The sequence below is a fragment of the Daldinia loculata genome (assembly GCF_022478755.1).
Source record: "Daldinia loculata strain CBS 113971 unplaced genomic scaffold F4817scaffold_20, whole genome shotgun sequence".
Taxonomy (NCBI): domain Eukaryota; kingdom Fungi; phylum Ascomycota; class Sordariomycetes; order Xylariales; family Hypoxylaceae; genus Daldinia; species Daldinia loculata.
In genome coordinates, this window is record NW_026054874.1 from 274,610 (window position 1) to 298,503 (window position 23,894).

Consider the following 23,894-nt stretch of genomic DNA (forward strand, 5'->3'; position numbering starts at 1 on the left):
GTTATAACAATAACCGTAATAAATATTAAAACTTAATATATAAAACCGTATAAATATATAAAAAAGGTTAAAAAGTTTAAACAATAATATTATTAACTTAAAATTATTAAAAAAAAAAGATTTTATACATAATTATAAAATATTAAATTATTATATTTAAATATTTTATATAAAGTTTAATATTAAATAAATAATTAAAACGTTAAAAATTTTTAAACGTTAAAACTTAATATATAAAAAAACAATATCATACAAATATATAAAAAAAATAAAAAAATAAATTAAATATATTATTAATTCCGAGTTATTAAAATTAAAACTATTTTATACATTATTATGGTATATTAAATTATTATGGATGTAATGTTTGATTTTTTCATTACCAACGAAAACGTTAAAGACCCCTGCAATACAGTACAGCTTTAAACCAGATATTTTCGAATGTTTTGCCTGTAACCCATAGGTATAAACACACGAACCACGCGTTGCGTAGCGCCTGTGGCAAAGCAAGCAGGCAAAGCCCGCCTCGAAAATATCGGGTCTGAGGTCACCTGAGATAAGTTTAAGCGGCGTAAGACGATCTGGTCTGGGGTTAAGGGGGTCTCAAAGCTACTATTCCCGTGAATCAAGGAGTATATTGACAACACGGTCAAACAGTTATGCCGACGAAAACGCCATGACAGTGGCAGTAGATGGGCTAGAGTGTATCGGGATGGCTAAGGGATATGCAATGGGCCGATCATCATGGGGTAGGATTTCATATTACTTAGGGTGCAAATCAGAGTCCAGTTATCAAAATATAAATCCAAGCTCTGTTCGCTTGCAAGACACCAGTCAACCCATTATCTGAGACTCATCGTTTAGACTGAACTAAGTATATAAACCACAAGCCTTAAGACATCCCCTAACAATAGCAGCAATAATGGCCGCCCCCTACGACATCCAGACGTACCTCCTCGACCGGGCCAATATCCACGACACAGTGACACGACTCGTAAGTAAACTTGGCATCCAGGGGCTTTAAATAAAATCCAAGTGGCCAAAGTCATTAAATATCATTTCTTAAAAGACTTTCAACTGTGACCGAAAGTCGATGGACGGCCTTATTAAAGACGTATACGCTCCCCAAGTCGCCCTCGACTACACTTCCATGTTTGGCGGTCAACCGTTCGAGACGACTAAGGAGGAGTGGGCCAAAACTATTACTTCGGCGGCGGCCAGCTTCGACAAGTGCCAGCATATAGTTACGTAAGTTTCTCTTACAATCGTATATTTCCTTTCTCTATAAATATATCGGATAGAAGCTCATTCAATCATCATAGGGGTCTCATCATAGAACTACCGCAGCCCTTCAATGGTGCTACTAGGCCTGATAAGTGCCGGGTTTTCGCTAACGTAACCGCCCATATGGTTCGCCAGGCAGCGAGAGGCGGGCCTATAATGCATGACGGCGTGAGTCTACTTCCTTCTACGCAATATCCTCGGCATTTCAAATTAGGATCAGCTAACGGAAATATCCATAATCAGGCCCAATTTGACCTCGATGTCATTCGGATTCCAGAGCTGGAGCAAAAAGGAGAAAACCCCTGGCGAGTCAGCAAGCAGGTCGTCGAGGTTTATTGGGAGCAGGGCAACAGGGATGTCATCGTAGACCAAGTTGCGGATATTGGGAATTAGGTCTTGAAGGTATAATAGCTTTATTGAAACCTCAATTATCATGAAAGTGCTCCGCTCATATTAGCGTAGACGTTCGGACTGAACCTCGTACCATTCACGGAAATTTCAATCAGGATCAAGCCCAGCTTTAGTAAATAATTTTGTATGTATCTATGGATAAGATTTTTTTTAAAAGTCTCCTTGTCATGAAACCTTTACAATAGTCCGATCGTTGACATTGTGCTGATTATATCCAGCCTATTTTACGAAGAGGGATTGATGGTGTTAAAGAGATCGACATAGTGTACTTAGGATGCATGTATCTGGAGATAGAAGCTCAAAAGGTAGTGGTGGTACTAAGATAGAAGTATTAAAACGTTGACTTGCGTTTGATATATGATAAAACATGCCCATCTTAGGTAGCATAGTTTTAACAGATAAGAAGGGAACTATTGAAGTCAAATATATAGTTCTTTATATCCTCCAGAAGGTACCTAGTGACAGGAATCTTGAACGTGAAGTATCCAGAATCTTGCCTACTATCAAAAATAACACTGGTTCTCATCATCTATGTAGTTTGAGGATGAGAAAAGAGACAACTTGCCTAATGATAGCGGTGGACAGATGGTACTGCCATAGTTGGGCTTCTGAGCCATTAGATGAATATATGACCCTAATCCTATGTCACACGGGAACTTCCACGATTGATAAAGATAAGGCGTTTTATAAGTTTATATATTAGCTACAGATGTATTTTCATATCTGTAATATTTAGCTGTGTACTCAATGTAGCCATGCAGCCACAACTTGATGTTACCCTAGTCATCATAAGCTAACCCTCTCATACATACCTAGGTAGGTATTTAACCAGATTTTCTGCTGGGCACTTCTTGGTTCGAGTAAGCAGCCCAATTTACCTCTCTTCCATCTCTAATACCTATCCGGCGTCTTTCTGCGAAGTGACAATGGCCGACGGTCCAGATCCCTCATCATACCACCACAGCACTTCCAAGCGCGCCCTTCAATCTAGTGAACACTGTTTCTGCCCCCGAGCTCAAATTACATACCACCCCATCAAGGAGAGCATGATCTGCTCATCAAGCCATATCGTGCATATAACATGTCTCCAAGCGGCGTCAAGCAATTCCTCGACCCATCTCACACCTCGCAAGTCTCCGGGGTAGTAGATCGCGATGCGTCCTCACGTCAGCATCCTGCCAGATACCAAGAGGGCCAGATTCCAAATGACGGTGTTATGCATAGAGAACGACTACGACATTAGCCCCAAAGTGACATTGCAGTAGGCTCGGGGCATATTGACCGAATCGGAATGAGAGTAGGATAGAAGTGCGCTAATGATTCCACTTAGAGCTGCAGTATTAACAGTCATGGAGGTGGGTGGTTGCGTCTTTAATAAGTGTCGCTGAGGCGAAGAAAACCCGACTTACTAAGTAATCGAGACCTGGTCTTGGCCATGTGTGTCTCAGGGGTTGGACGCCTCATAGCAGGGGGGACTACTTCTGCTCGGAACAAGACTACCACGTGCTCTCCCAACAGTGGCGCTTGTGTCTAGCAAGTGATGATCTCAGTCTCGTTTAGAGTAGATATGTTAGCTACCTACAGATGGGCGGATTGCCGCGGTCGCATTTATATAAGCCTGCCGTCCTCGCCGTTAGACGCGTAAGCGACCACGGGAGTTTCGACGCGGGTTAAATCAAGTCGACCTCCTGTATGTTAGATGACTTTTGAGGTAATTCTATTTTGCTCTTATGACCACGCCTAGATATGAGTAATATATGCTGCATTCTACAGCTCTATGAACTCCGCCCCATTCAGCCCCCGACGTTTTGACGCGATAGACGACGAGAAATGAAAAGAAGTTGTCAGACGCGAGTACATGATACTAAGTTGTGACCTGAGAGGTCTCAGCCTTTGTAGTATACTACCGAGGTGCATATCTGCAGCGCTGCAGATCTCAATGCTGGTTGCAGAGAGTTGGATAAGGCCATTTTATTCATTGGCCTTGCCAAGGTGATCTCTACGGCGCAGTAGCTTAATTGATAATTATTCCTATTCTGTCATAGACCGTTCCTTAATCTGTTTGAGCATAAAATCTGTAGAAAAGGAATCAGCATATGACCGTGATAGGCAGTTGGTCTTGTGTAGAAACTGTATGCGATAGATTTGGTGGGTCAATTAACAACATATATAGAATTGGGAGGCTATACATGAACCCAGATCAACAACTATTAAAATCTCGCATCTTACGTAGGTATATGAAGAATAGGAAATCCCCGAATAGTCGTTGTCAGTCCTTTTGCTCGATCAGGAGACTGTAAGCTCAAGAATTAGGTAGGCAACGTTGGGGCCGATGCACGTCGTTAAAGATGGCCAATATTAACCCAGAGTTACAAGGTGAAATACATCAATGTAACCCTAAGCCCAGCTAGGCAGCCATCATTGGTGTTATTCGGTAACAACCCCGAGTGGCTTGTCAGCCTTAGATCTGTTACGCTCCAGTAACTCCACACACCTAACTTTAGACTTATAATTAGCACTGCCACCCCTTGACCCCTTGACCCCTGACACCTCTCCCCCATAAGAGAGATCCTCGGCCGGCTCGACCACGCTGCTGGTCAAGATGATGGATGCCGCCGGGTGGTACCGGACTTAGTGGGAAGGTATCAAGTTTGAATGTCGAGACATAGTAGGATCTAGCTCTAGCTTTAACCGGCATGTTTCGGGTAGAAAGGTCGCCTCAAAACCCAGCTCCTCGCAGCTAGGTAAGTAGGTAATTATATACCTAGAGGTAGTTAGGTAGTCTTTCGAGGTCGAGGAGCTACGCAATATTGAAACCACTCCGACTGCGCCGACTTCATCCTATACCCAAGTAGATTGTAAGGAGTTTTCTCGACGAAGCTGTGTATTTCTAGCCGCAACTGGGTCATCTTTTACTTATTATTAATTATCCTTCCGCTCCATCGCCCTGCCCTCCGTCTTTCTCGTCGAATGTCGTTTCTATGGGTTGAGATGCCGATAGATATTCGAGATCACCTCTCCTCCTCACCATGATATCTATAGCTTCGTGCACGTTTGACACATGTCCAGTCGCCGCGTCCCCATATGGCTACCCGCCAAGTGCAGCAGCGGGAGTCATCTTCTTCGTCATTCACCTTGGATCCTTCGTTGCCTGCCTGGTCTACTCATTCTACCTAGCCGAGAGGAATAGATGGTTAGAATTTAGTATTCCAATCTCTATAGGCTGTCTTCTCGAGAGTATCGGCTATGCTATGCGAATCGGAAGTTCGGCTGATCCATGGAACGTGTCTTTATACGCGGCGTCGACAACGTTTATGATAATACCGCCGGCCTTCATATCAGCAGCGTCAGTAGAATCCCTCTCTTCTTACTGGATATTCTCGGCTGTTGAACAATATGCTGACTTATTTAAAGCATCTACTTTACCGTACCCGAAGCAATTAAAATCTTAGGCACGGAGCACTCGCCAATCAACGTCTCGCGCTATGCCCTCCTAACCTGGATCGAGGGGTTTGGGTTTCTTTTCCAATTCATCGGACTCGTCGTCTCCTTCTCGGACCTTTCCTCCGACACGGGCCTTGGTCATAACGCCCGCGTCGGCAGCCCCATTATCGCCACTGGTATGGTGATACAAGCCATTTCCTTAATCATTTATATAATGCTTTTCGGTATCGTCCTATTTCGAGCCGCCGTAGCAAATATCCAATTTGGATACACGACGTTCCATCCGGTTCATGGTTTCGTCCCCATGGCACACAGATTCAAATTCTTCCTTGCGATGCTGCTGGTTTCCGCCATGTGCCTCTTCGCAAGAGCACTCTACCAGGCAATAGTACTAGCCAACGGACTGGAGAGTTACACTGCGAAGAACCAAGCCCTATTTGCGGGCTTAGACAGCTTTCTTGTTGCGGAAGCTGTTGTTGGGTTGTGTGTTGCACATCCCGTCACATTCTTACGGGACGGGATAGAAAAGAGACTAGGCAGCAGAAGTACAAGCGCGATGACGGAGGAGCAGAGGATAAGCCAGTTCATGGGAAGCCAATATGCAGAGAGCCAGTATAGACAGAGCCAGCTCACGGAGAGTCAACCCGCGGAGAACCAACATTTGGATGTTCAAAACAGGGAGAGTCAATATAGGCAGAGCCAATTTAGGGCAAGCCAGTATAGTATGAGCCAGTATAGTGTGGCTAGTCGCCGCAGCACAATGGAGCCAATAGGGCCAATGGGAGGAGGCCAGACTCCGTGGAGTAGTACAACTCGTATCGTATAAAGCATCAACTAAAAAAATAATTTGCGGAACCTACCTCATTACGTACGGGCCTGGTTGCTGACTGAACTGAACAACTCGACTTATTTATAAAACCAGTGAGAGAGGGGTCGTTAGCCAAATTGGAAGGTTATGTTTCCATGTGAGTATCTTCGTCTTTGGCAGCGGGTATGTAGGTCACCATTGCCTTACTTGCACCCTCAACACAATACTGCACAACCTCGATCTTAGTCCCATCGGGGGCCAGCTTGGCGATTTGTCTTAGATCGCTCGTGCGTGGTAGGTAAAGGGCATGGTCCATAGTTCTGTAGGCGCCATGTAATTGGGCCAAGTTATAGGGCTCCATGGTATTCAGATCGAATATTTCATCGGTCCTGTATCCTGGCCCACCCCAGGGCGGTGATGCGAACACAGCCGTGGATGCCACGTCTACTCGTAGGTCATCTTCTAGCTTGTCTGGCGAGTTCACCAAAGCGTCTAGATACTTAAAGCTATCACCCAGGACCCAGATGATATGGTCAGCCACACCATATAAGGAGGCGTTATGTTGCGCACAGGCAAGAGTGGCTGCATCTAGCTCAATAGCGATCACCTTGTCCCAGCGGGGCGTTGAGCCGTCTTCAGCTGTGGCCAAGGCAAGGGCAATAGAATTTGCTCCTACGCCAGCAAATGCATCTATGATTGTCGTCTTTGACTCGCTAATAATAGAACCCATCTCTAGCGCGATTTGGCTAGAATAAGAATAGTGTCAGATCGTATCGAGACTGGGATAATACGGAATAGGATCCGGATGGGAATCGAGATATGAAACTTACTTCGCAACTGGTTCGGGGGTCACGCCAAACCAGGCATCTTGAGTCATGTAGATACCTTCATCGTAGTAAGGAAAAATAGTGTATCTTTGCTGCCAGTACCTATAGTTTTCGACCGCGTAAGTAAACCATCTATATAAATAGCAAGCAAGTACTCTACTTCAATAACTCACTTTTGTAAGTCCCAAGGCACTTCGCCCAGACGAGTCCAGTGGTGGCAGTCGTTAGTCAGGGGGAGCTTGTTCACTTGTTTCATCTTGAAAGTGCTGGATCAGCATGCATGAGCTGCCTGATTAGTATCAGCCTTAAAAAAATCGAAGATGAGGAACTAAATCCGCTGTTTATGAGTTCTTAGCGTATATATCTGTGGAAAACACCAGACTAGAATTATATAAGATACTGAATAAACAAAATTGGTGTATTTGTAGACTCTTCAATAAGTTGAAGTTAGGGTGAAGTGAAGGAGGCTAACAGTAATCGTAGATACAGTACGGATCCATAGGCCCCACTTCAGCTATAACAGAAGCTTTGACCACTACTAGCATTTAGCGCATAGCCGGCGTAAGGCTAATAGCGATCTAGGAAATGACAACTTTCTTGATAGGCTGCGACTTTCATGTAAACCAAGCAGGCGCATACCAATATCTTAACCTAATAGGACATTACATAACCAAATAATAGACTTCTTTAACTTAAACTACACTGCCACTTTACACATGAGCCCATAGCGACGCATATACCATGTTCAACGCCTTAAACCGTTACCTCTCGCGCCTCGACGGCGACGCGCGGCCGCAGAGGAAAGACGGCCACGGATACGGCTTCCAAGTGCTGCGCAACACGAACCTCGAGCTAGGCATCGAGCCTTGGTTTGACTTTATCGTTGGGATCAACGGCCGTGTAATTGTACGACCCCCCACCCCCCTAAAGCCCACGAGTCCACCCCAGTAGCAAGAAGAAGAAGAAGACAGACCAGAAAACTAACAACGAGTCGCAAACAGGATAACCCCGACCCCCGACTCTTCGCCCAAGAAATCCGCAACTGCGCCGGCAGCAGCGTCGCCCTCGGGCTCTGGAGCGCCAAGGGCCAGCGCACGCGAGTCCTACACGTCCCCGTCCCAGCCGACACGCGATCGCTCGGCCTCTCGCTGCAATGGACGCCGCTCGACGTCGCTTCGAACGTCTGGCACGTGCTAGACGTAGCTTCGAACTCGCCCGCCGACCACGCCGGCTTGCTGCCGTATAGCGATTACATATTAGGTACTCCAGACGGTGTGCTGCACGGAGAGGGCGGGCTGGGCGAGCTGGTAGACGACTATGTGGGCCGCCCGCTGCGGCTGTGGGTGTATAATAACGAGTACAATGTCACGCGCGAGGTCGAGATCGTGCCGAGCCGCGAGTGGGGTGGTGAGGGCGCCCTGGGTTGTGTTCTAGGATACGGCGCGCTGCATCGTCTTCCTGCGCCGTTGAGTGAGCCTGTCAATGCGCCGGGCGAGACTATGTTCGATGGCGATAACAGCGGTGGTGCAAGCGCCAATGTTGGTGCCGGCGCAGACCAATTCACGACATTAGCTCCGCCAAGCGATACAGCTAATGCGTTCGTCCCGGCAGCATCGCCAGATTTCCTTGTCCCCGCGCAACTAGTTAGCAGTACCCCTCCACCAGCAGGTGGTGCGCCGCCGCGCAGTAAGAAAAAAGAGAGGCACACCAATGCTCCGAAGAGGTTGATGGACGACTACTTTGCGGAAGAAGAGAAGAAGAGCAGGGAGCTGGATCGAAACATTTCTACAAGCAAGACACCACCGCCGCCGCCTCCTAAAGCCGTTAGTGCTCCCCCGAGAGCGCCGCCAAAGGCCGAGGAGCCGAAAGCTAGCAGCGGGGATGATGATGTCGACTAGACGTAGTGTCACGATTTAAATGGAGATATAATACAGTAAGAAACTCAAAGAAGCACGATTTATTCATTTGCTTGCTATACATGGTCGTGACCGTAATGTTTCTTTTAATATAGAGATTTTCCGCCTTATAACTTGAATCCAGCAGCCATTGAAGTTTCGTACTGGCCTCGATATACCTCCTACGAGCTACCCTGCTTAGTTTATGAAGTTGACGCAGAAGAAATGTAGGATTAGGCTGCCGAAGACGTAATCTGCAAATGCCCTATACAAACATATTAGCCTCATCGATCTGATAATAGAGCTAAGTAGGATGCGTACCTTTCTGGCGATATGGAAGGGAACTCGGACTTGTTTGCTTCTGTAGTCTGTATACGTAGAGATGCTATTCCCATCGTTAGCACCCCAATTAGCCTCCCCTGTCCAATTCGTTCCAGAAAACGTACCGGTAAGGACGAATTGGCCAACTGTTGCCGAGAAACCCGAGAGGAAAGCGTTGAATGGCTATAAGCATCAAGCACACTGGTTAGCAAGCTTATACACCCAGACGATCCTCCAGGAGCACATTGAAGTAAGGTACATACGTAATTGCCCGCCAAGACACAGTACGCAAATTGTAGACCACCGACGACGACCAAAAATGCCATGAAGACGTCAAGTAGCTTGGTGCGTTGAGGCGTCGTCTTCTGGTAGTGCTCGACTATATTCCATGCTACCTGGTCGATCGCTTGAGAACCGCTAGCGCTAGTCTTGGCTACGGCGATGCTGGGAGCTGTCGTAGGTGCTGCTGGTGTGGTTGGCGCGGGCGCAGGCGCGGGCGCAGGAGTGGTAGCAGCAGCGGACTTTTTGGGCGCCATGGTGGTTATATCGAGTCTGGTACTGCTGTTGGTAGAGGTGTGAATGTGAATTAGATTTGAAGGGTGCTTGTTGAGTTACTGTTTAGTCGTCGAAATAACGGGTCCGGGATTGCGTGTAAGGGACACGAAAGCTTCAAAAAGTTCATGGTTCACATCAACGATCAAGCAACCAATAAAATGGGTCTACTGTGGATATGTTAAGTCAGGTACCATGGGGTAAATGTGGCTAGTACGATAGAGCTTCCGCCACAGTACCTAGGTACAATTACCTTGTATCCAATTGAATCTTGAATCTCGAATCTTCGCCAGGTCGCATCTCCTCGGTGCTGCGGCCCCGGGGGTCCGGCCTTCCGAGCTCGTCATCTATGATACCTACAGCCTTCACCTTTGTCTAACTTTACGAATTTGAATTCTAGCAACGCCATTGACATTAAGCAAAGCTAGAGAACCTCCCATCTTGCGGTTAAAATACTCTGCAACTTCTAGATCATCAAGTTTCGAGAAAGAATGGTAAGTTCGACAAATCGGATGATCCGTCAGAAGCTAACGCGGGGTTCCGTGACAGGCTCTAGAGACTATCGCATTTGTCTTGGGCGCCTTGACCGCAGGCGGTGGTACGATAGGCTACGTCAAGACGGGATCTGTCCCCTCTGTCATAGCTGGCTTGACAGTCGGTATATTGTGTACGTCAAGAGTTACCAAGCCAAGACGAGGCTGATTTATAATGTGTATTAAACTAACTTGATATCGCAAAGATGCCCTAGGAGGGTATCGTTTACAATCGCGTCAGCCTTTCGGTATCGAACTCGCTCTCCTCGCCTCCGTTGTCCTTGGTGGAGCCTCTATTCCCCGAGCTCTCCGTAGCGGAAAGCCGGTCCCGACTGTTCTAAGCTTCATTTCGGTCTTCGGTCTATTGGCCTTCGGTAATGCCTTCAGAAAGACTTTGTGAGGGAGAGGTTGATTGCGGTGTGGGTCGAAATTTCTGTGATAATTTGTGGCGTAACGGATTCAGGTCAACCAGTATGTAGCTGTCAAATTGAAAGGATGTTCTGTAAAAACAAGTTTTGGAACCGTGATCAGAGTAGAGTGTAAACACCATCCAAGTATCCTCTTGCGAAAAGACCAACCTGCTGGCGTAAACCAAGCCAAAATGCTATAACCCTTTTTATAACGCCATGCCATGCCATGCCATGCCAAACTCAAGAATACCCTTGACATGTCCTCGCTATAATACAGGGGACTAGTAGGTTTCGCCATATATTCGTTACGAGTTCTCGTCGATATCAGCCCATGCCGACTTAATCTTGTCACGCTTAGCCTTAGCAACTTCTCGATTCTTTGCGGTACGTTTTAGTCGCTCGGCTCGGAGGCATAGGGTAACTTGATGTTTGGCATCGTTGCACATGCCCATTGACTTCCAGAGGAACCCCCTAGCGTGACATTCTACAAGGGCGGTCATAACCTCCTCGCAAGCTACGAGATATGCCCATTAGTTATTTTCTTCGTAAGAGCTCGTAGGCTAAAAGACGTAAAGGCATACCAATGTTATCCTTTGTGTGTAAGTGCGGATGCATATTTAAGTGTTTTAGAAAATAGACTTCGACACGAGGTTGTAGGAAGATGATCTGACTGTCTGACTGGTCTAAATGGTGCCACTCTCAGTCGCAAACCAACCAAAAATCGGTTGCGACAGGAACAAATTTAGACAAAGCATGGGCCACTTTATAGGCTCCACAATCAACCCCTCCAGCCCTTCTGACCCCTCCAATGAATTAATTTGTAGTTGCTCACTACAACAAACGTCAATCATTATTAATTCAAAAGCTGCTAGATAAAAGTTAATCTTATCTTAAGATAGGTAGTGTATTACTCCCGTACACTACTCCCCGTATCAACTCCATCTCCTTATAAGTACCAACCGCATAAAATCGTAATCATGGCGTCTAAGGGGATATCGGCTAAGAAGCAGCAAGGTGTGTCACTAAGAAGAACAACTTACCATGAAGACCAAGAGCTTCGACTGATTGAATCTTGCAGAGCTGCAAACAACATATTCAAACTATAAGAATACCCTGCAGCAACTGGCTCAGAAGATTGGTGATGTTGAGCAAGAAGCCGAAGAACACAAGTTCGTGAGACTCTTCTTCTACCCTCTCATTCTTGACATCACGGAACCACATTCGTGAGCTCCCTGGCATGGCACGGCATGGCAATCCGCTCGCGTGGCCTCAGCCCTACCAGGGTTTGTTCTCTCTAGCGTCTTAACTAGATCATCTCACAAACCTCACCGCTTCACACTTGTTGAACTCACCGCTAATCCGTCAACTATTCTGTCTCGCTAGGCTTGTTCTTGATACCTTGGAACCGCTTCCGGGGGATCGCAAGTGCTTCCGCATGATCAACGGCGTGCTGGTGGAGCGGACAGTCCAGGACGTAATCCCTGCTCTGAAGACCAATGCTGAGGGATTGAAGAAAGTGCTCGACGACTTGGTCAAGCAGTACAAGATCAAACAGGACGATCTAGAAAAGTGGAAGGTACGTCACCTTCTCAAACTTGGAATTTCCGGCTTATCCAGCTTGATGACCCTACCCCATTTCGACTATCATAGACTTACATAACCGTCTGAACAGAAGAAGAACAACATCCAGGTTGTACAGTCGTGACGCAGCCTCGGCGCTGCAATGCAGAGGAGTGGCTATAGAAACCATGCTAGGGTTACGATACGGATAAACGTGTTTTCGAGGCCCTCGATAGACGCTTTGAAATGAGTAGGCTAATGGATGATTACCAAGTCAGACAGCATCTAAGTACGACTGATTCATAGAGTGCGTTGGTCTTTAGGCACTATGACTATATTAGAGACTCGATCGAGATCGAGCCGGACTGACTTGTTGCACGACGCTGAGATGGGTGAGATGGTGCCATATAGCCCTCGCCTTGATGTCGTCGGCAAAGGCACGGCGATATCGAAAAGATGGTGTTGATGCGTTGTACAATTGGAGGTGCGGGCGGCGGAGCCTAGCGTCAAGGGCGTCTCAGTGCCCAACGACAGGCTTCTGTCAAGGCTGTCATGATCAACGTTTGCAAGCGGTAGTGATTGGAGGGCAGGCCGCGGAAAGGGTTGGCTGTCTTGACTGGTCGTAAATGATCTGATCAAACAGGGCGGCTTACGCTGACTCTGCATCTACGAGGCACACTGATATAGCCCGCCATCAATACAACACCTGTACCGTATTAAAAGTCGAAGAATATGGCCTGAAGAGATGATGGACCACATATGGATATTATCTGCCTCGTTTATCGGCAGATGTTCCGAGGGCGGGGTCCCTGGCATGCGCTTGGGAACTCCACATGCCACATGACGATTTCCTTAGAGTGCCGGCGACGCTCGGGTGGTCGAGTGACAACGTGTCGCTGATGACAATGATCTGCCTGCCTGAAACAGGAGTGACAGTCCTCCTACATAGGTACGTAGTAGACGTAGACTGCGCAAACCGCGACTCGTCCACCTAAGGCGTGCATAACACAAGAAAACATAAGTTCGTGGAGGGGAGTGACGATAAAGACTACTACGATGCTATGTAATTGAAAAGCTCGGCCCAACACATGGTAGTCTGCAAGTGCTGGGTTGCCTTGGACGTGATACGGAATTCCCGGGCAGCTTTAGCAGGACGAAAGGTACGGCGCAATGCTGCTGTATGTAGGTCGCTCGATCGAAGAGGTAAATCTTCAGCTGGCTTGAATAGGGAACTACACACGAGTACTTCTGAGCTTCGGCACGGCTGCACCTCTGCCCAAGTGTCAGCAGGGTGTTGATCCGGAGGGGAAGATGGGGGGAATATCCCACGTCCCTTTCCGAACCGGACGGGAGAGCTTCGGAGCTGTTTGATTTTGATATAGCAGCGCATTAGATGCACATTATATTTGTCGCCAATGAGTTGCTTTCCCAGTACAACGGTACCTCTCATTTTAGTGCATCCTAGAGCGAATCTTAGTTTAGATGGGATATTTAAACATTACATCTGCTAAGAGGTACCGCATGAGACGGCTACAAGGGCTACAAGGGCTACAAGGCTACTTTCGCATCCGACGATTGGGCATCCATGGGATCGTACGTATTATATGTGGGTTCGTAGGACACAGTTAGGCCGCATACAACGTGCATGTCGGTAGGTACCAGGTGCTCAAGCGTGCGTACAGATTTGAGGTCGACCAAGTACGCAAGTACGGTGGTATGTGGTATGTGTGGTATGTAGCACCCAAGCTTTGCAGGGCTGGCCGGCCAAGAAAGGAGGACTCGATTTGATGGGCTACCAGGATTAAGCGATGACGGCGATATCGCCATGGAAGCTTTCAAGGCCTATCATTCTCTTCTCCACATTCCGGGACAGGAAGAAACTCCTGAATTAGAATTGCGATTTTACTTCCAATCAGAACCGAAACTCGGTGCTAGGTATTGCAATTGGCCGGTAGAGGGTATTAATGCGAACCCCTAACCTACCTAAGGTCATCTTTTACAGCCAGTCGTCATCCTCTTCATCTAGAGATGCTGAAATAGTTATCCAAACAGATGTCGCGGCCCCCAAGATCGAAGAGCCCATAAGCCAGGCCGCGCTTCCTGTTCCTGTCGGGTAAGCACATACATCGGACAGCTGTTTATTTCGGGGATTGTCGAATCAGCGATGGAATCACCCCTCCACTCCGTCCCGCGTCGAAGGTGAGTGCGTTAGATAGGTAGGTATCACAACAACCGCAACGACCGCATGGGGCGAGCGACAACGGACGTTTGACAGAGGTTTAAGATGCCGATAATATGAAAATAAGGCTGCCTATATCTCAGGACATCATGCGCTCAGCCAACTTGGGGTAAGTTGACTTCACCGCTTAATGTATGAGATGCATCGGCCGGCTTGGTCCGTAGGGGGGAATGGGCCGGTGTGGCGGATATGGTGGCATATTACAGTCCAACAGTATTGTTGCGTCTAAGGACCCGAAAGCTACTTGCGACTTGAGCTGAAGAAATCAAGACAGCTAAGGGCGGGATTTATGCGCGCATATTTCAGATTTCAAGTAACCTTGAGGACGAAAATTGTTCCTGAGAGATATGTATAGGAAATGTTAGGTCTACGGGTATTAGTATGTACGTAGGTAAGCCTTAAGGTATCGATGTTTGATAGAGGTAATTGGCATACATTAATGTATAGAAGTAAGTTACATGTAGGTACTTATCTGTCGATTTGTAATTGAAGCAAGCTTGATACATACCATACATGTCTATACATATAGTTACCTTGGGTACTTTCTAAAAGTGTATGGGAGTATAGGAGTATTGCCATCTAGCATTAGTTACTCTTTCCTAATTTCTATAGATGCGCCAACTTGTTGGCCTGTTTTCTTCCAATATTATCTCTTCGTTCGTGTACAAGTCAAACAGCTGTCCTTGACTCATTAATTCTTAATTAACTTCTATTATTAACGTCCAATCTTCTCCCATGCTCTATTAGTTACGTCGCGGTTCTTCCTTAAGTGGTTTCCTGCACGTTCCCCACGTAGATGCGAGCTTCAACGTTCCTATGGGACGTGCATGACCTACTTGCCAGGTAGTTAGTATACTACATAGGTAATTCATTATCCACATCTGTGCTCATTATATTTGCTTTTAACTTATACGTGTAAAAGAAATACGAGATATTATGTTAGTCTGTTTTATTTTTGACTTGCGGCCCGTATCCTAAGAATATCTTAAAGTGTTTATGAAATATAATCAATACATGTACTAAGATATCAGTATGCCGAGCCAGACGCTGGTTTTCTATTTGAATCTATATCTGGCCCAGATACTTAACAATAGCATACGTAATTATACCAAGGAATATTGGGAACCTATGTCGTTTGTGCATACCATGTTGCTGATAACGCGCTATGCGGCCAGCCCGTAGAAAAATCCACTTCTGTGCATCCAACCTCGAGCTGAAGTTTTCCAGAAAACGGCCCCCAGTTTTCGTCGAAACCGAAGTCTTGCCTCTTTGTCGTATGTTCCTTACATTTTAACTAATAAGTCTTCCTGAACGTTTGCCCATAGCCCATAGCCCATAGAAAGAGATTCTGACCAGTTTAATTTTTGGTGTAACCCATACTGTACATATCCACCACACCCTTACGAAAAACCAACCTTAGCCGGACTACCTACAATAGTAAAACGTTGCTGAGCTAGTCAGCTACTGTAGCTACTGTAGCTATGAAAAACCACGTACTGTTTGTAAGGTTCATAAGGCAGCCGCATTTGTCCACTGCCGACTCCGAACGTTAATTCCTCATATTTGGGAGAGAATCCATCAACCCCACGTACCGGGCACCATACATACATCAATTTTATGTACCATTCTACATACATCTAACCTGCACAATGCAGCAAGGTGATCTTGCTTTGAAGAACCAGGTAGCCATCCCCGCCACTCCCGCGCTAGGAAGTTAGGAGGTTAGGACACTGCGAAGTACATAGCAATTAAGACTGGCTTCGACAGCTGGAAGATAGTGTGTTATACAGAGGGCACCGGTAGCAGGTACAGATTTGTAGGAGGTAGGTACGTTTGCATAGTTAGCATGTAGTTAGTCTATTAGTTAGAAGGAAATAGTTAGAAGGAAACAGCGGGTCTCCCAAGTAACGCAACCCTCGGCGTCTTAGTTCTCAGGGAGAAGGACCCGCAGCAAATCCCCGCTTCCCTTTTCCAAACCCGGACCGGTTAGGTACTTTTGTACCTCAGATCGCATCCTGTCCCATTCTCCCACATCCACATCTCCGTCGAGTCTGTCCACACAAAAGTCACGTCGGTCTTTTGTGACTTTGTACCGTACACCAAACACCACCCAACCACACTACTCACACTACTTACTCACTACATACTACACACTACACACTACACACTACACTACACTACACCGCGCTACAGTATACTACCTACACTATACCAAGCCCAGGCTTGCTGCATACACATCCATACACGTCCCGTACATACCCTTACATATCGCCCGTTGCTGCAGATTCCGTCATAGCCTGAAGTTCGCGACAGGGCGTGCCAGCGGGACAAGTAAATAGCTCTAGGTCATAATTCTGGGACCCGCGCGACAGGGCAGGATTGACGCACTCGTCTGCAGCTAAGCCGCGCTCAGTTGCAAGCCCTACCACTTGCAACGTGTCAGAGGCAGGGACACATCATCTCTACCTTGTAACCAGCTGTGCGAGCTGGCAGTCCAAGAAAATTTTACAAGAAGCTACCACCCGCTGCAGGTAGCCAAATATGTCGGATTCCCCCCAATCTCCTCCAAAGGACGTTGAGCCAGGTGTACAGTCACCCGACGATGAAGCACAAATGAACGACCCTCAGGACCCACACGGCTCTGGCCTTGCCTATGAGTTCGAGGTAAAAGAGCAGGACAGGTGGTTGCCCATAGCCAATGGTGAGTTGAGACCCTCCTCCGACTCTTGTCTCTGATTTGGTGCACCCGAGACTGCTTTTGGGATCTGGCCTGCAAGCTTCGAAGAGTATCGCTCCTGCGGAGCTCTGACCGCGGCGCGTCCGTCAATTGGTGCTTTATGGGCCCCCTTAGCTCGAGACAGCCGCGCATCAGCAGAAGGCGTCCATGTCTCACGATTCGTCGTCTAAGTCGCCAGAAGCGCCTCGCGCTTCCAAAGCCGACAGGTATGATGTTTACGATGCTAACATACGAAACTTCGCTCCAGTTGCCCGGATCATGAAAACCGCGCTGCCCGAGAATGCTAAGATCGCAAAAGAGGCAAAAGAGTGTATGCAGGAGTGCGTGAGCGAGTTCATCTCCTTCATTACCAGCGAAGGTGAGCGCGCAACCTTATTTTTCATCTCGCTAGTGTTTATTCCTCCTGATGCAAGCCGAAGGCTAACACCGTGCACAGCATCGGAGAAATGCCACCAGGAGAAAAGGAAAACCGTTAACGGCGAAGACATCCTATTCGCCATGACGTCTCTGGGCTTCGAGAATTATGCGGAAGCATTAAAGATCTACCTGTCTAAATACCGAGAGGTACTGTTTCCGCCGGCGTCCCTTGCTTCGAGGCGTGCACGCCGCCTGTGCCTGGCCTTGCTTATGAGTAGTGCTAACCAATGACTAGCAGTCCCAGTCCAACCGGGGTGAAAACCAGCAGAACAGGCCGAACAGCCAGGGTTACGGAGCCAGCGCGCCGAGCGGATCCGGTGCTGCTGGAACCTCGGGATTCCAGGGAGGTGACGGGACGGGAGGTATTGGCGAATCAGGCGAAGGCTACATTTACGCCCAGCCTAGTCACAACGGCGCGGCCGGCGAGACCTATTAAGTTTCGCGCCAAGCGTCCGCAGACGAGATAACCGGGTTATAGAACCTCGACCTGATTTCTAATATCTAGTTTGAGACGGTCTATACTACTTTCAAGTGTGTATAACTACTAGGATTCTGAGGGTTTCGGCGCATTCGTCCCCAGATTGGTTCTTCGGATCAGGGATGAGTGTCCATCTTTTACCCCCGTGTATATGGACTCGCAATGGATGGCGATGGAAGGGGGACTGCGCGTTAAAAAAGGGTCTGGTTTCGCACTTTTCACTTCGATAGATTCCCCGAGGCGTTCTTCCCCCCTATTCGGTTCTCAACGCTTCTCATGATCAGTCTTGAGATTCCGCGTCAGTTTACATTCGGCAGTTATTCTGGCTTCACGAGCATTGGAGAACAGACCAATCCTCGAAGCATTACAAGCTACCTATATAGCATTATTTCATTATGTTGAGAAACGAATTTACTTTATAATCTTCTTCTCGGGTATATTCGACAGGTCGTTACTATGTTGACATACAGCTATAAAACCTCACAAACCTGATTTTTAGCAAGTATTCCTACGGAAATTTGTACAAGTCATTTTATGATTATGATAAAGATAAAATGCTTTGGACATTAGTAAAACAACTAAAACTTTATAAACGTAAATCCTTGATTGATATGTTCAGGTAGCTTATTGGTATGCTTTGTGAGGTTTGTGATGGTTTGTATAAGTCGATTGGTCTAACAAACCTGCTTAGGTACATTACCTAGGTACCTAGGTACCTAGTATGTAAGCACATGCAGCATGGCAATTACAGCGCTTACATAATGAACTAAATGGGTCATCGTTGCCCCTCCTACTTGTCATCGGAAGACCCCTGTTTTATTTTTTTTCTGTGGATGCAGACGTGATCTTGCTTCTTCTAAAATTTCTCTTCACAGCCTTGCTGACCCGCGCCAACCTCGCGATTTCACCATAAAACAGCACTAGGACCAGTATGCCGGAGTACTGCATAATAGAGTCTACGGTGGTTTGGACTTGGCATTCGATAGCAGCCTTGAAAACAATCTAAAATTCTGTAAACAAACCTCCCATGTCACTCGTTATGACCAGCGCCACCCCGCAGCAGCTTGCTCGGCCGGCGGCGAAGGCCACTCCGCTTAAGCCCATATTGAAGTCGTCTTCATCATTACTCACTACTAAGAGAACTAGCGATGACGCTGGCCTCGACAGTGATAGCATGGAAGCCCCTGAGAGTCCCCGAAAACGCCAGAAAGTAGAGTTCGATCTAAATAATATCGAGATTCACGAGATTGGAATACGATCAGTAGACGAAGTAAAACAGGAGGTTAGAAAGGCCTTGGATCGCCATGATCAGGGAGACGACGAAGACTACGACATATTGAAAGAGACGCTATCCGGGAAACAGTCGTCATATGAAGATGACGAAGACGAGGACGCGGATCCTGCTTTACCAGCAAAGCGACGTCAGGAACTTAAAGTCTACTTAATCTCACTTGCGAGCTTCTCTCCTCGTCTAGGGAGATCATGCGACGGTCTTGTTAAGGGCGTATTACAATGCCAATGGCTTGGGCGGGACGAGCAATTTGCAAAAATCTATGTCCAATTCCTCGCGGCTCTCGTCAGTGCGCAAGGCGCCCGTTTAACACAAGTCTTATCATCCATCCTTGACAGATTTACCGACTCTCGACCCTCCGACTGGGCGGTCCCTACCTACCCGAACGTCAACCGTGAGACTGCACAAGAAAGACTTCACATTGCGCTACGATACCTAATACAATTATTCCCCGCCGCTAAGCCTGTCCTAGAGCATCTCACAGCTACTAAGTACCCCTTCCATGACGAGTCAAAGCGGATGCATTTGGTATATGTCGACAATCTGTTGAGACTACGGTCATACTGCCCTGACCTGAAGACCGAGATCATGGACTTAATCATCAGCCGCCTAGTCAAAATCGACGTGGAAATGCAAATGGACCTGGACGATATGGACGATAGGCTTACCACAATGGTGGCGATGGCTCTCCGTTCTTCTCGAGAGAACAGAAATCAGGACGAAGAAGATGAGGACGAGAGCGATGCTGAGTCGGTAGACAGCGACGAATCCGAAGATGACGAGTATACGCGCGTGAAAACAGCAAAGGAGAACATAGAGAAGATGGATTCTGTTCTGGATACCCTCTTCGAGCTTTATACGCCTAGCTTCGCTGATCCGGATTCAGATGAAGCTCTAGAGGCGTTCGAGGACCTATTATCTAAATTCTCGAACATCATCTTACCTACAATCAAGTCAAGACATACTCAGTTCTTGATCTTCCACTTTGGCCAGAAATCCGAGAGGCTTATGGACGCATTCTGCGGCACGTGCATCAATATCGCTTTCGAATCTCAACGTCCAATGATCCTACAGCAGGCGGCGTCCGCCTATTTAGCGAGCTTCGTCGCTCGTGGAGCGCACGTACCAGGTCATATTGTCGTAAAGATCTTTGAAGTTCTGGGTTTCCACTTAGATCAGATGCGAGCCCTCTACGAGATATCATGCCGTGGGCCTGACGTCCGTCGATATGCGCCATTCTACGCGCTAGTGCAGGCGTTGATGTATGTTTTCTGCTTCCGATGGCCGGACCTCATCAAGTCGGTACCCGACGAAGTCGATACAGATGATCTTTCATCGTATCTAGGCCAGGAGATCGAATGGGAGCCGGAGATCAAAGATATCATGCGTCGTAATATCCATTCGAAGCTAAATCCACTCAAAGTCTGCTCGCCAGCGATCGTGGAGCAGTTCGCAAAGCTAGCTCATCGGTTTGGATTCATGTATGTGTACCCAACTATCGAGTCGAATAAGCGACTTCGTCTGTCGCAGTTCTCGGCCGGGGCGTACTCTAGCGGAGGCGCCCTACGCGACCTGTCTTTCGACATGAATGATGAGAGCTGGCAGCAGCTAGGATCCTTCTTCCCGTTCGACCCATACCAACTCCCAGTAAGTAAGCGATGGGTGGAGCAAGATTACCTCCAATGGCGACCTATACCCGGCCTCGACCGAGACGAGCAGGATGAGGATAGTGACGAGGAGGAACGTGATGATGAGAACGAAGAAGTGGATGAAAATACCGCCACGGAAGAAGAGGCCGGCGAGGACGAGTAGTTACCTACTTGATGTAGGTTCTACGAGATGCATTGAATCGGCGTTGGTACTGGGTAAGGAGGGGCTGGACAAAAAGGGAATGATACCTGTATTTAGGGATGGCGCTCTCGGTCAGTTCTGACCGTAATGATTTGATATATGTTTCTAGGATGCTGGGCGTTTTACCTTTCTAGTCGATGACGCTTTTGACATCTGAAGTTAGATATCTTGGTCTCTAACCTGCTTATCCGCTTTATAGTAGAGAATGAGACTTGTATACCAAGTCTACATGTACTCGCCGCAAGTCTTGTACGTATTTCGGCACGAGTTCCATAATAATTCGAGATTCTACGAACACAAAAATAAAATGGAATCAATTAAGTTTGAGGTTATAAATCACTATTCCTTTTATGCCTTGCTTGTATGTATCCTTTAGTATTTTAACCCATGCACGTGCGCCTACGGTTTTCGCTCGATGCTTAGAAGAGGAGACGGAGATTCCAAATCACTGGCCTTTACAACCCCCCACGTCTGCTTATGCTTACCTACTTGTCCGGTTTGTAGCCGCACCACCACCATAACGATAACGGCGTAATCCATTCCGTCTAACTCGTCCCGTGCGTACCACTGTCCCGGGTAACGTAAGATACTGCTGTTGCGTGCTTGTGCTTGTGCGTGTGTGTGTGTGTACCAACCCCGGAAATATGGCCGGCTCGTCGTTGGAAGGGGAGGAGACAGGTAGCGTTGCGGCAGAAGACAGTCGCAGTGCCAAAAGTGGCAGATCGAGACCCTCGTTTACCGATTATTGGAAACGCACCAAGCAGGCGGCGAGACATATCACCTTCGTCTCGAGTAACCCGGAACAAAGCACAGGTATGTGATGATATGTCATATCGTACATATGCTCAAACGGGCTGGGAGTATTTGTCATAGGGCTGAGGCGCTGTGTGCCAAGCATAGTATTGGTTGGTAACAGAAATCAAGCCAACGCAAAGTACTGCGGGCCTTAAGGGACGTGGACGTTATAGGGGTGGGACGAAGCAGCCAAGAAGATGTCCCGTTTGTTTCTCTACTCTATTCCCCTATACGAACAATAAGTAGCACGCACATCTTGGCTTCACGCTACCTTCGTCTAGCCTTAGCAGACGGCTTGCGTATCTCCCTAGTGGTCATCTAGCGCAGATAGAAGCTTACTAGATTGTGCATGTTTGTTTTCATATATATATATATATCTTAGACATATGGTCATGTCGTATGTCGTGCTAGTCAAGACTAATACTTGGCTATTCTACATAGGACCCAGGAAGACCGATTCGAATCAGGAGGAAGAGGACAACGGCGACGATCAACAGGAGGACCACCACCAGAGCGCGCAGGCTAAGGCGCTAGCTCGCCGACAACAGGTCCGCAAGGCGCAGAAACAGCATCGCCAGAGAAAGGTCAACTACACTAATCAGCTCGAGATGGACGTCGCCAAGCTACGCGACTTGATAGAGCAGACGGAGCGGGAAAGTCTCGCGATCAGGAACGAGAACGAGACTATCCGCCGCCGTCTCCTTAGAAAGACGGCCCCAGCCCCGGCCCCGGCTCCACAAGCTAGTCTGATGCCGCCGGCGTTGACGTATGGGTCTTCGACGTCTCTGCCGGAGTACACGGTCAGTCTTATCAACTCGTCCGAGGCCCTGGACAAGCCCATGTTCCAAGTCCAGCGGGTATCGGCGCAATCATCGTCGTCTTCGCTCGGCGGGTTCGCAAACGAGCAGACGGCTTCTGGTGCGGGTGGTGGGTTTGAAGATGCCGCCGGGGTAAGGGGGAGGAGGTTGTTGACACAGATGGAGACTGATCAGGCAATCAACTTTATCCTAGAGTACGAATTATTCCTTTCTCCTTTTTTTGTTGTTGCTTTTATTATATATATAAGGGGTCTCTGCCCCTGGGTCTTGGGGGGGTTATAAAGAGGAACAAGAGGTAAAGCTAACACCATCGAATATAGACTCGAACGCATCTGCTGGAATCACTTCCACCCCTCGATGTACGACCACAACGACTACGACCCAGAAGCACGCGAGCACGGACACTCGCTCATGGTCAGCACGATGGCACTACGCAGCGCACCGCCCGAAGCCTGGGCGCAAATCAGTGGGGAAAAGGCTCGACAGGCCTCACTCCCCTCCCAATCCCACTCTGCACCTCCTGCCTCCCTATCTACTTTTCCCTCAGACACCCACGCCCACGCCCACACCCACTCTTCCTCCCCCCATCCTCACACCCACCCCCACAGCCACACCAACACAATAACCTCCTGGCCCACCCCCAGCCCCTCCAGCGCCGACCTAACCCTCCAGAACCTGCGCGGCCTAGCCGCCGCCCTGAACCCCAACCCAGAAGAATCCGCCGAGCTAGCCCCCGTGCAGGCGTGGTTCGAGATAGCGCGTCTGTACGGCGGCGTCGCGGCCCTTCTCCGCGACCCCGCGCGCCTGGAGCGTCTGCGTGCTGAGATGGCCGCCGTGGTCGACTGTATACACTACGGCGCTGTGATACGGCGTGTGGACTTTGAGAGCACGCTTGAGAGGGTGATGGGGCCTCCTGTTGGAGGGGGTGGCGGTGGCGGTGGCGGTGGCGGTGGGTATTCGGAAGGGGGTTGGGTTTGATATCTCGGTACGTTAGGTTAGGTGTTTATCGCCTTGGGGAGGGGGGAGAGAAAAAGGAGAAGTAAGGGGTATAAATTAAAATTTGTTTACGGCATAGGGAGGGAACGAGATGTACGTGTATATACGACTGGGAGCAAAGCAAAGCGTACGATGTGAATAAGATAGGATTGGCTTAGTATTCTAGAAACAATACAAAAGTTGTTCATAGAGTTCGCAAAGCATAGAAAAGGAGTCTTACAGAATTA

At 47.9% G+C, this 23,894-nt stretch overlaps 10 protein-coding genes across 10 annotated transcripts; 7 read left to right on the forward strand and 3 right to left on the reverse strand.

Annotated features, from left to right (window-relative positions):
* Positions 1-922: 922 nt before the first annotated feature.
* Positions 923-1,677, forward strand: F4817DRAFT_315252 (uncharacterized protein; the record flags this gene model as incomplete). The annotated part of the gene is made up of 3 exons (XM_049300510.1): positions 923-994; positions 1,070-1,248; positions 1,323-1,677. 3 exons carry the CDS (start codon positions 923-925, stop codon positions 1,675-1,677), a joined length of 606 nt encoding a protein of 201 aa, XP_049159744.1.
* A 2,813-nt stretch (positions 1,678-4,490) lies between these two features.
* F4817DRAFT_89405 (RTA1 like protein-domain-containing protein) lies at positions 4,491-6,029 on the forward strand. The gene is made up of 2 exons (XM_049308029.1): positions 4,491-5,041; positions 5,110-6,029. The coding sequence occupies exons 1-2, from the start codon at positions 4,725-4,727 to the stop codon at positions 5,963-5,965; spliced, it is 1,173 nt and encodes a 390-aa protein (XP_049159745.1). The 5' UTR covers positions 4,491-4,724; the 3' UTR covers positions 5,966-6,029.
* On the reverse strand, positions 6,029-7,232 carry F4817DRAFT_89379 (RNA cap guanine-N2 methyltransferase-domain-containing protein). Its single transcript, XM_049308028.1, has 3 exons — positions 6,948-7,232; positions 6,778-6,876; positions 6,029-6,693 (listed from the first exon to the last, which is right to left on the reverse strand). Exons 1-3 carry the CDS (start codon positions 7,028-7,030, stop codon positions 6,093-6,095), a joined length of 783 nt encoding a protein of 260 aa, XP_049159746.1. The 5' UTR covers positions 7,031-7,232; the 3' UTR covers positions 6,029-6,092.
* Positions 7,233-7,515: 283 nt separating this feature from the next.
* On the forward strand, positions 7,516-8,672 carry F4817DRAFT_315255 (GRASP55/65 PDZ-like domain-containing protein; the record flags this gene model as incomplete). The annotated part of the gene is made up of 2 exons (XM_049300511.1): positions 7,516-7,680; positions 7,776-8,672. 2 exons carry the CDS (start codon positions 7,516-7,518, stop codon positions 8,670-8,672), a joined length of 1,062 nt encoding a protein of 353 aa, XP_049159747.1.
* Positions 8,673-8,769: 97 nt separating this feature from the next.
* F4817DRAFT_89443 (defender against death DAD protein) lies at positions 8,770-9,700 on the reverse strand. The gene is made up of 4 exons (XM_049308030.1): positions 9,254-9,700; positions 9,116-9,173; positions 8,991-9,054; positions 8,770-8,934 (listed from the first exon to the last, which is right to left on the reverse strand). The coding sequence occupies exons 1-4, from the start codon at positions 9,524-9,526 to the stop codon at positions 8,868-8,870; spliced, it is 462 nt and encodes a 153-aa protein (XP_049159748.1). The 5' UTR covers positions 9,527-9,700; the 3' UTR covers positions 8,770-8,867.
* Positions 9,701-10,591: 891 nt separating this feature from the next.
* F4817DRAFT_335615 (UPF0287-domain-containing protein) lies at positions 10,592-11,089 on the reverse strand. The gene has a single exon (XM_049303042.1). It carries the CDS (start codon positions 10,983-10,985, stop codon positions 10,791-10,793), a length of 195 nt encoding a protein of 64 aa, XP_049159749.1. The 5' UTR covers positions 10,986-11,089; the 3' UTR covers positions 10,592-10,790.
* A 206-nt stretch (positions 11,090-11,295) lies between these two features.
* On the forward strand, positions 11,296-12,268 carry F4817DRAFT_89463 (Prefoldin beta-like protein). The gene is made up of 4 exons (XM_049308031.1): positions 11,296-11,499; positions 11,564-11,654; positions 11,869-12,061; positions 12,158-12,268. The coding sequence occupies exons 1-4, from the start codon at positions 11,463-11,465 to the stop codon at positions 12,188-12,190; spliced, it is 354 nt and encodes a 117-aa protein (XP_049159750.1). The 5' UTR covers positions 11,296-11,462; the 3' UTR covers positions 12,191-12,268.
* Positions 12,269-16,825: 4,557 nt separating this feature from the next.
* F4817DRAFT_315259 (nuclear transcription factor Y subunit B-3) lies at positions 16,826-17,874 on the forward strand (the record flags this gene model as incomplete). Its single annotated transcript, XM_049300512.1, has 5 exons — positions 16,826-16,985; positions 17,036-17,227; positions 17,269-17,379; positions 17,458-17,585; positions 17,674-17,874. 5 exons carry the CDS (start codon positions 16,826-16,828, stop codon positions 17,872-17,874), a joined length of 792 nt encoding a protein of 263 aa, XP_049159751.1.
* An 855-nt stretch (positions 17,875-18,729) lies between these two features.
* Positions 18,730-21,427, forward strand: F4817DRAFT_335627 (RNA polymerase I-specific transcription initiation factor RRN3). The gene is made up of 2 exons (XM_049303043.1): positions 18,730-21,105; positions 21,185-21,427. The coding sequence occupies exon 1, from the start codon at positions 18,944-18,946 to the stop codon at positions 21,017-21,019; it is 2,076 nt and encodes a 691-aa protein (XP_049159752.1). The 5' UTR covers positions 18,730-18,943; the 3' UTR covers positions 21,020-21,105; positions 21,185-21,427.
* Positions 21,425-23,692, forward strand: F4817DRAFT_89717 (uncharacterized protein). Its single transcript, XM_049308032.1, has 3 exons — positions 21,425-21,871; positions 22,295-22,865; positions 22,992-23,692. Exons 1-3 carry the CDS (start codon positions 21,703-21,705, stop codon positions 23,647-23,649), a joined length of 1,398 nt encoding a protein of 465 aa, XP_049159753.1. The 5' UTR covers positions 21,425-21,702; the 3' UTR covers positions 23,650-23,692.
* The last annotated feature ends 202 nt before the right edge of the window (positions 23,693-23,894 follow it).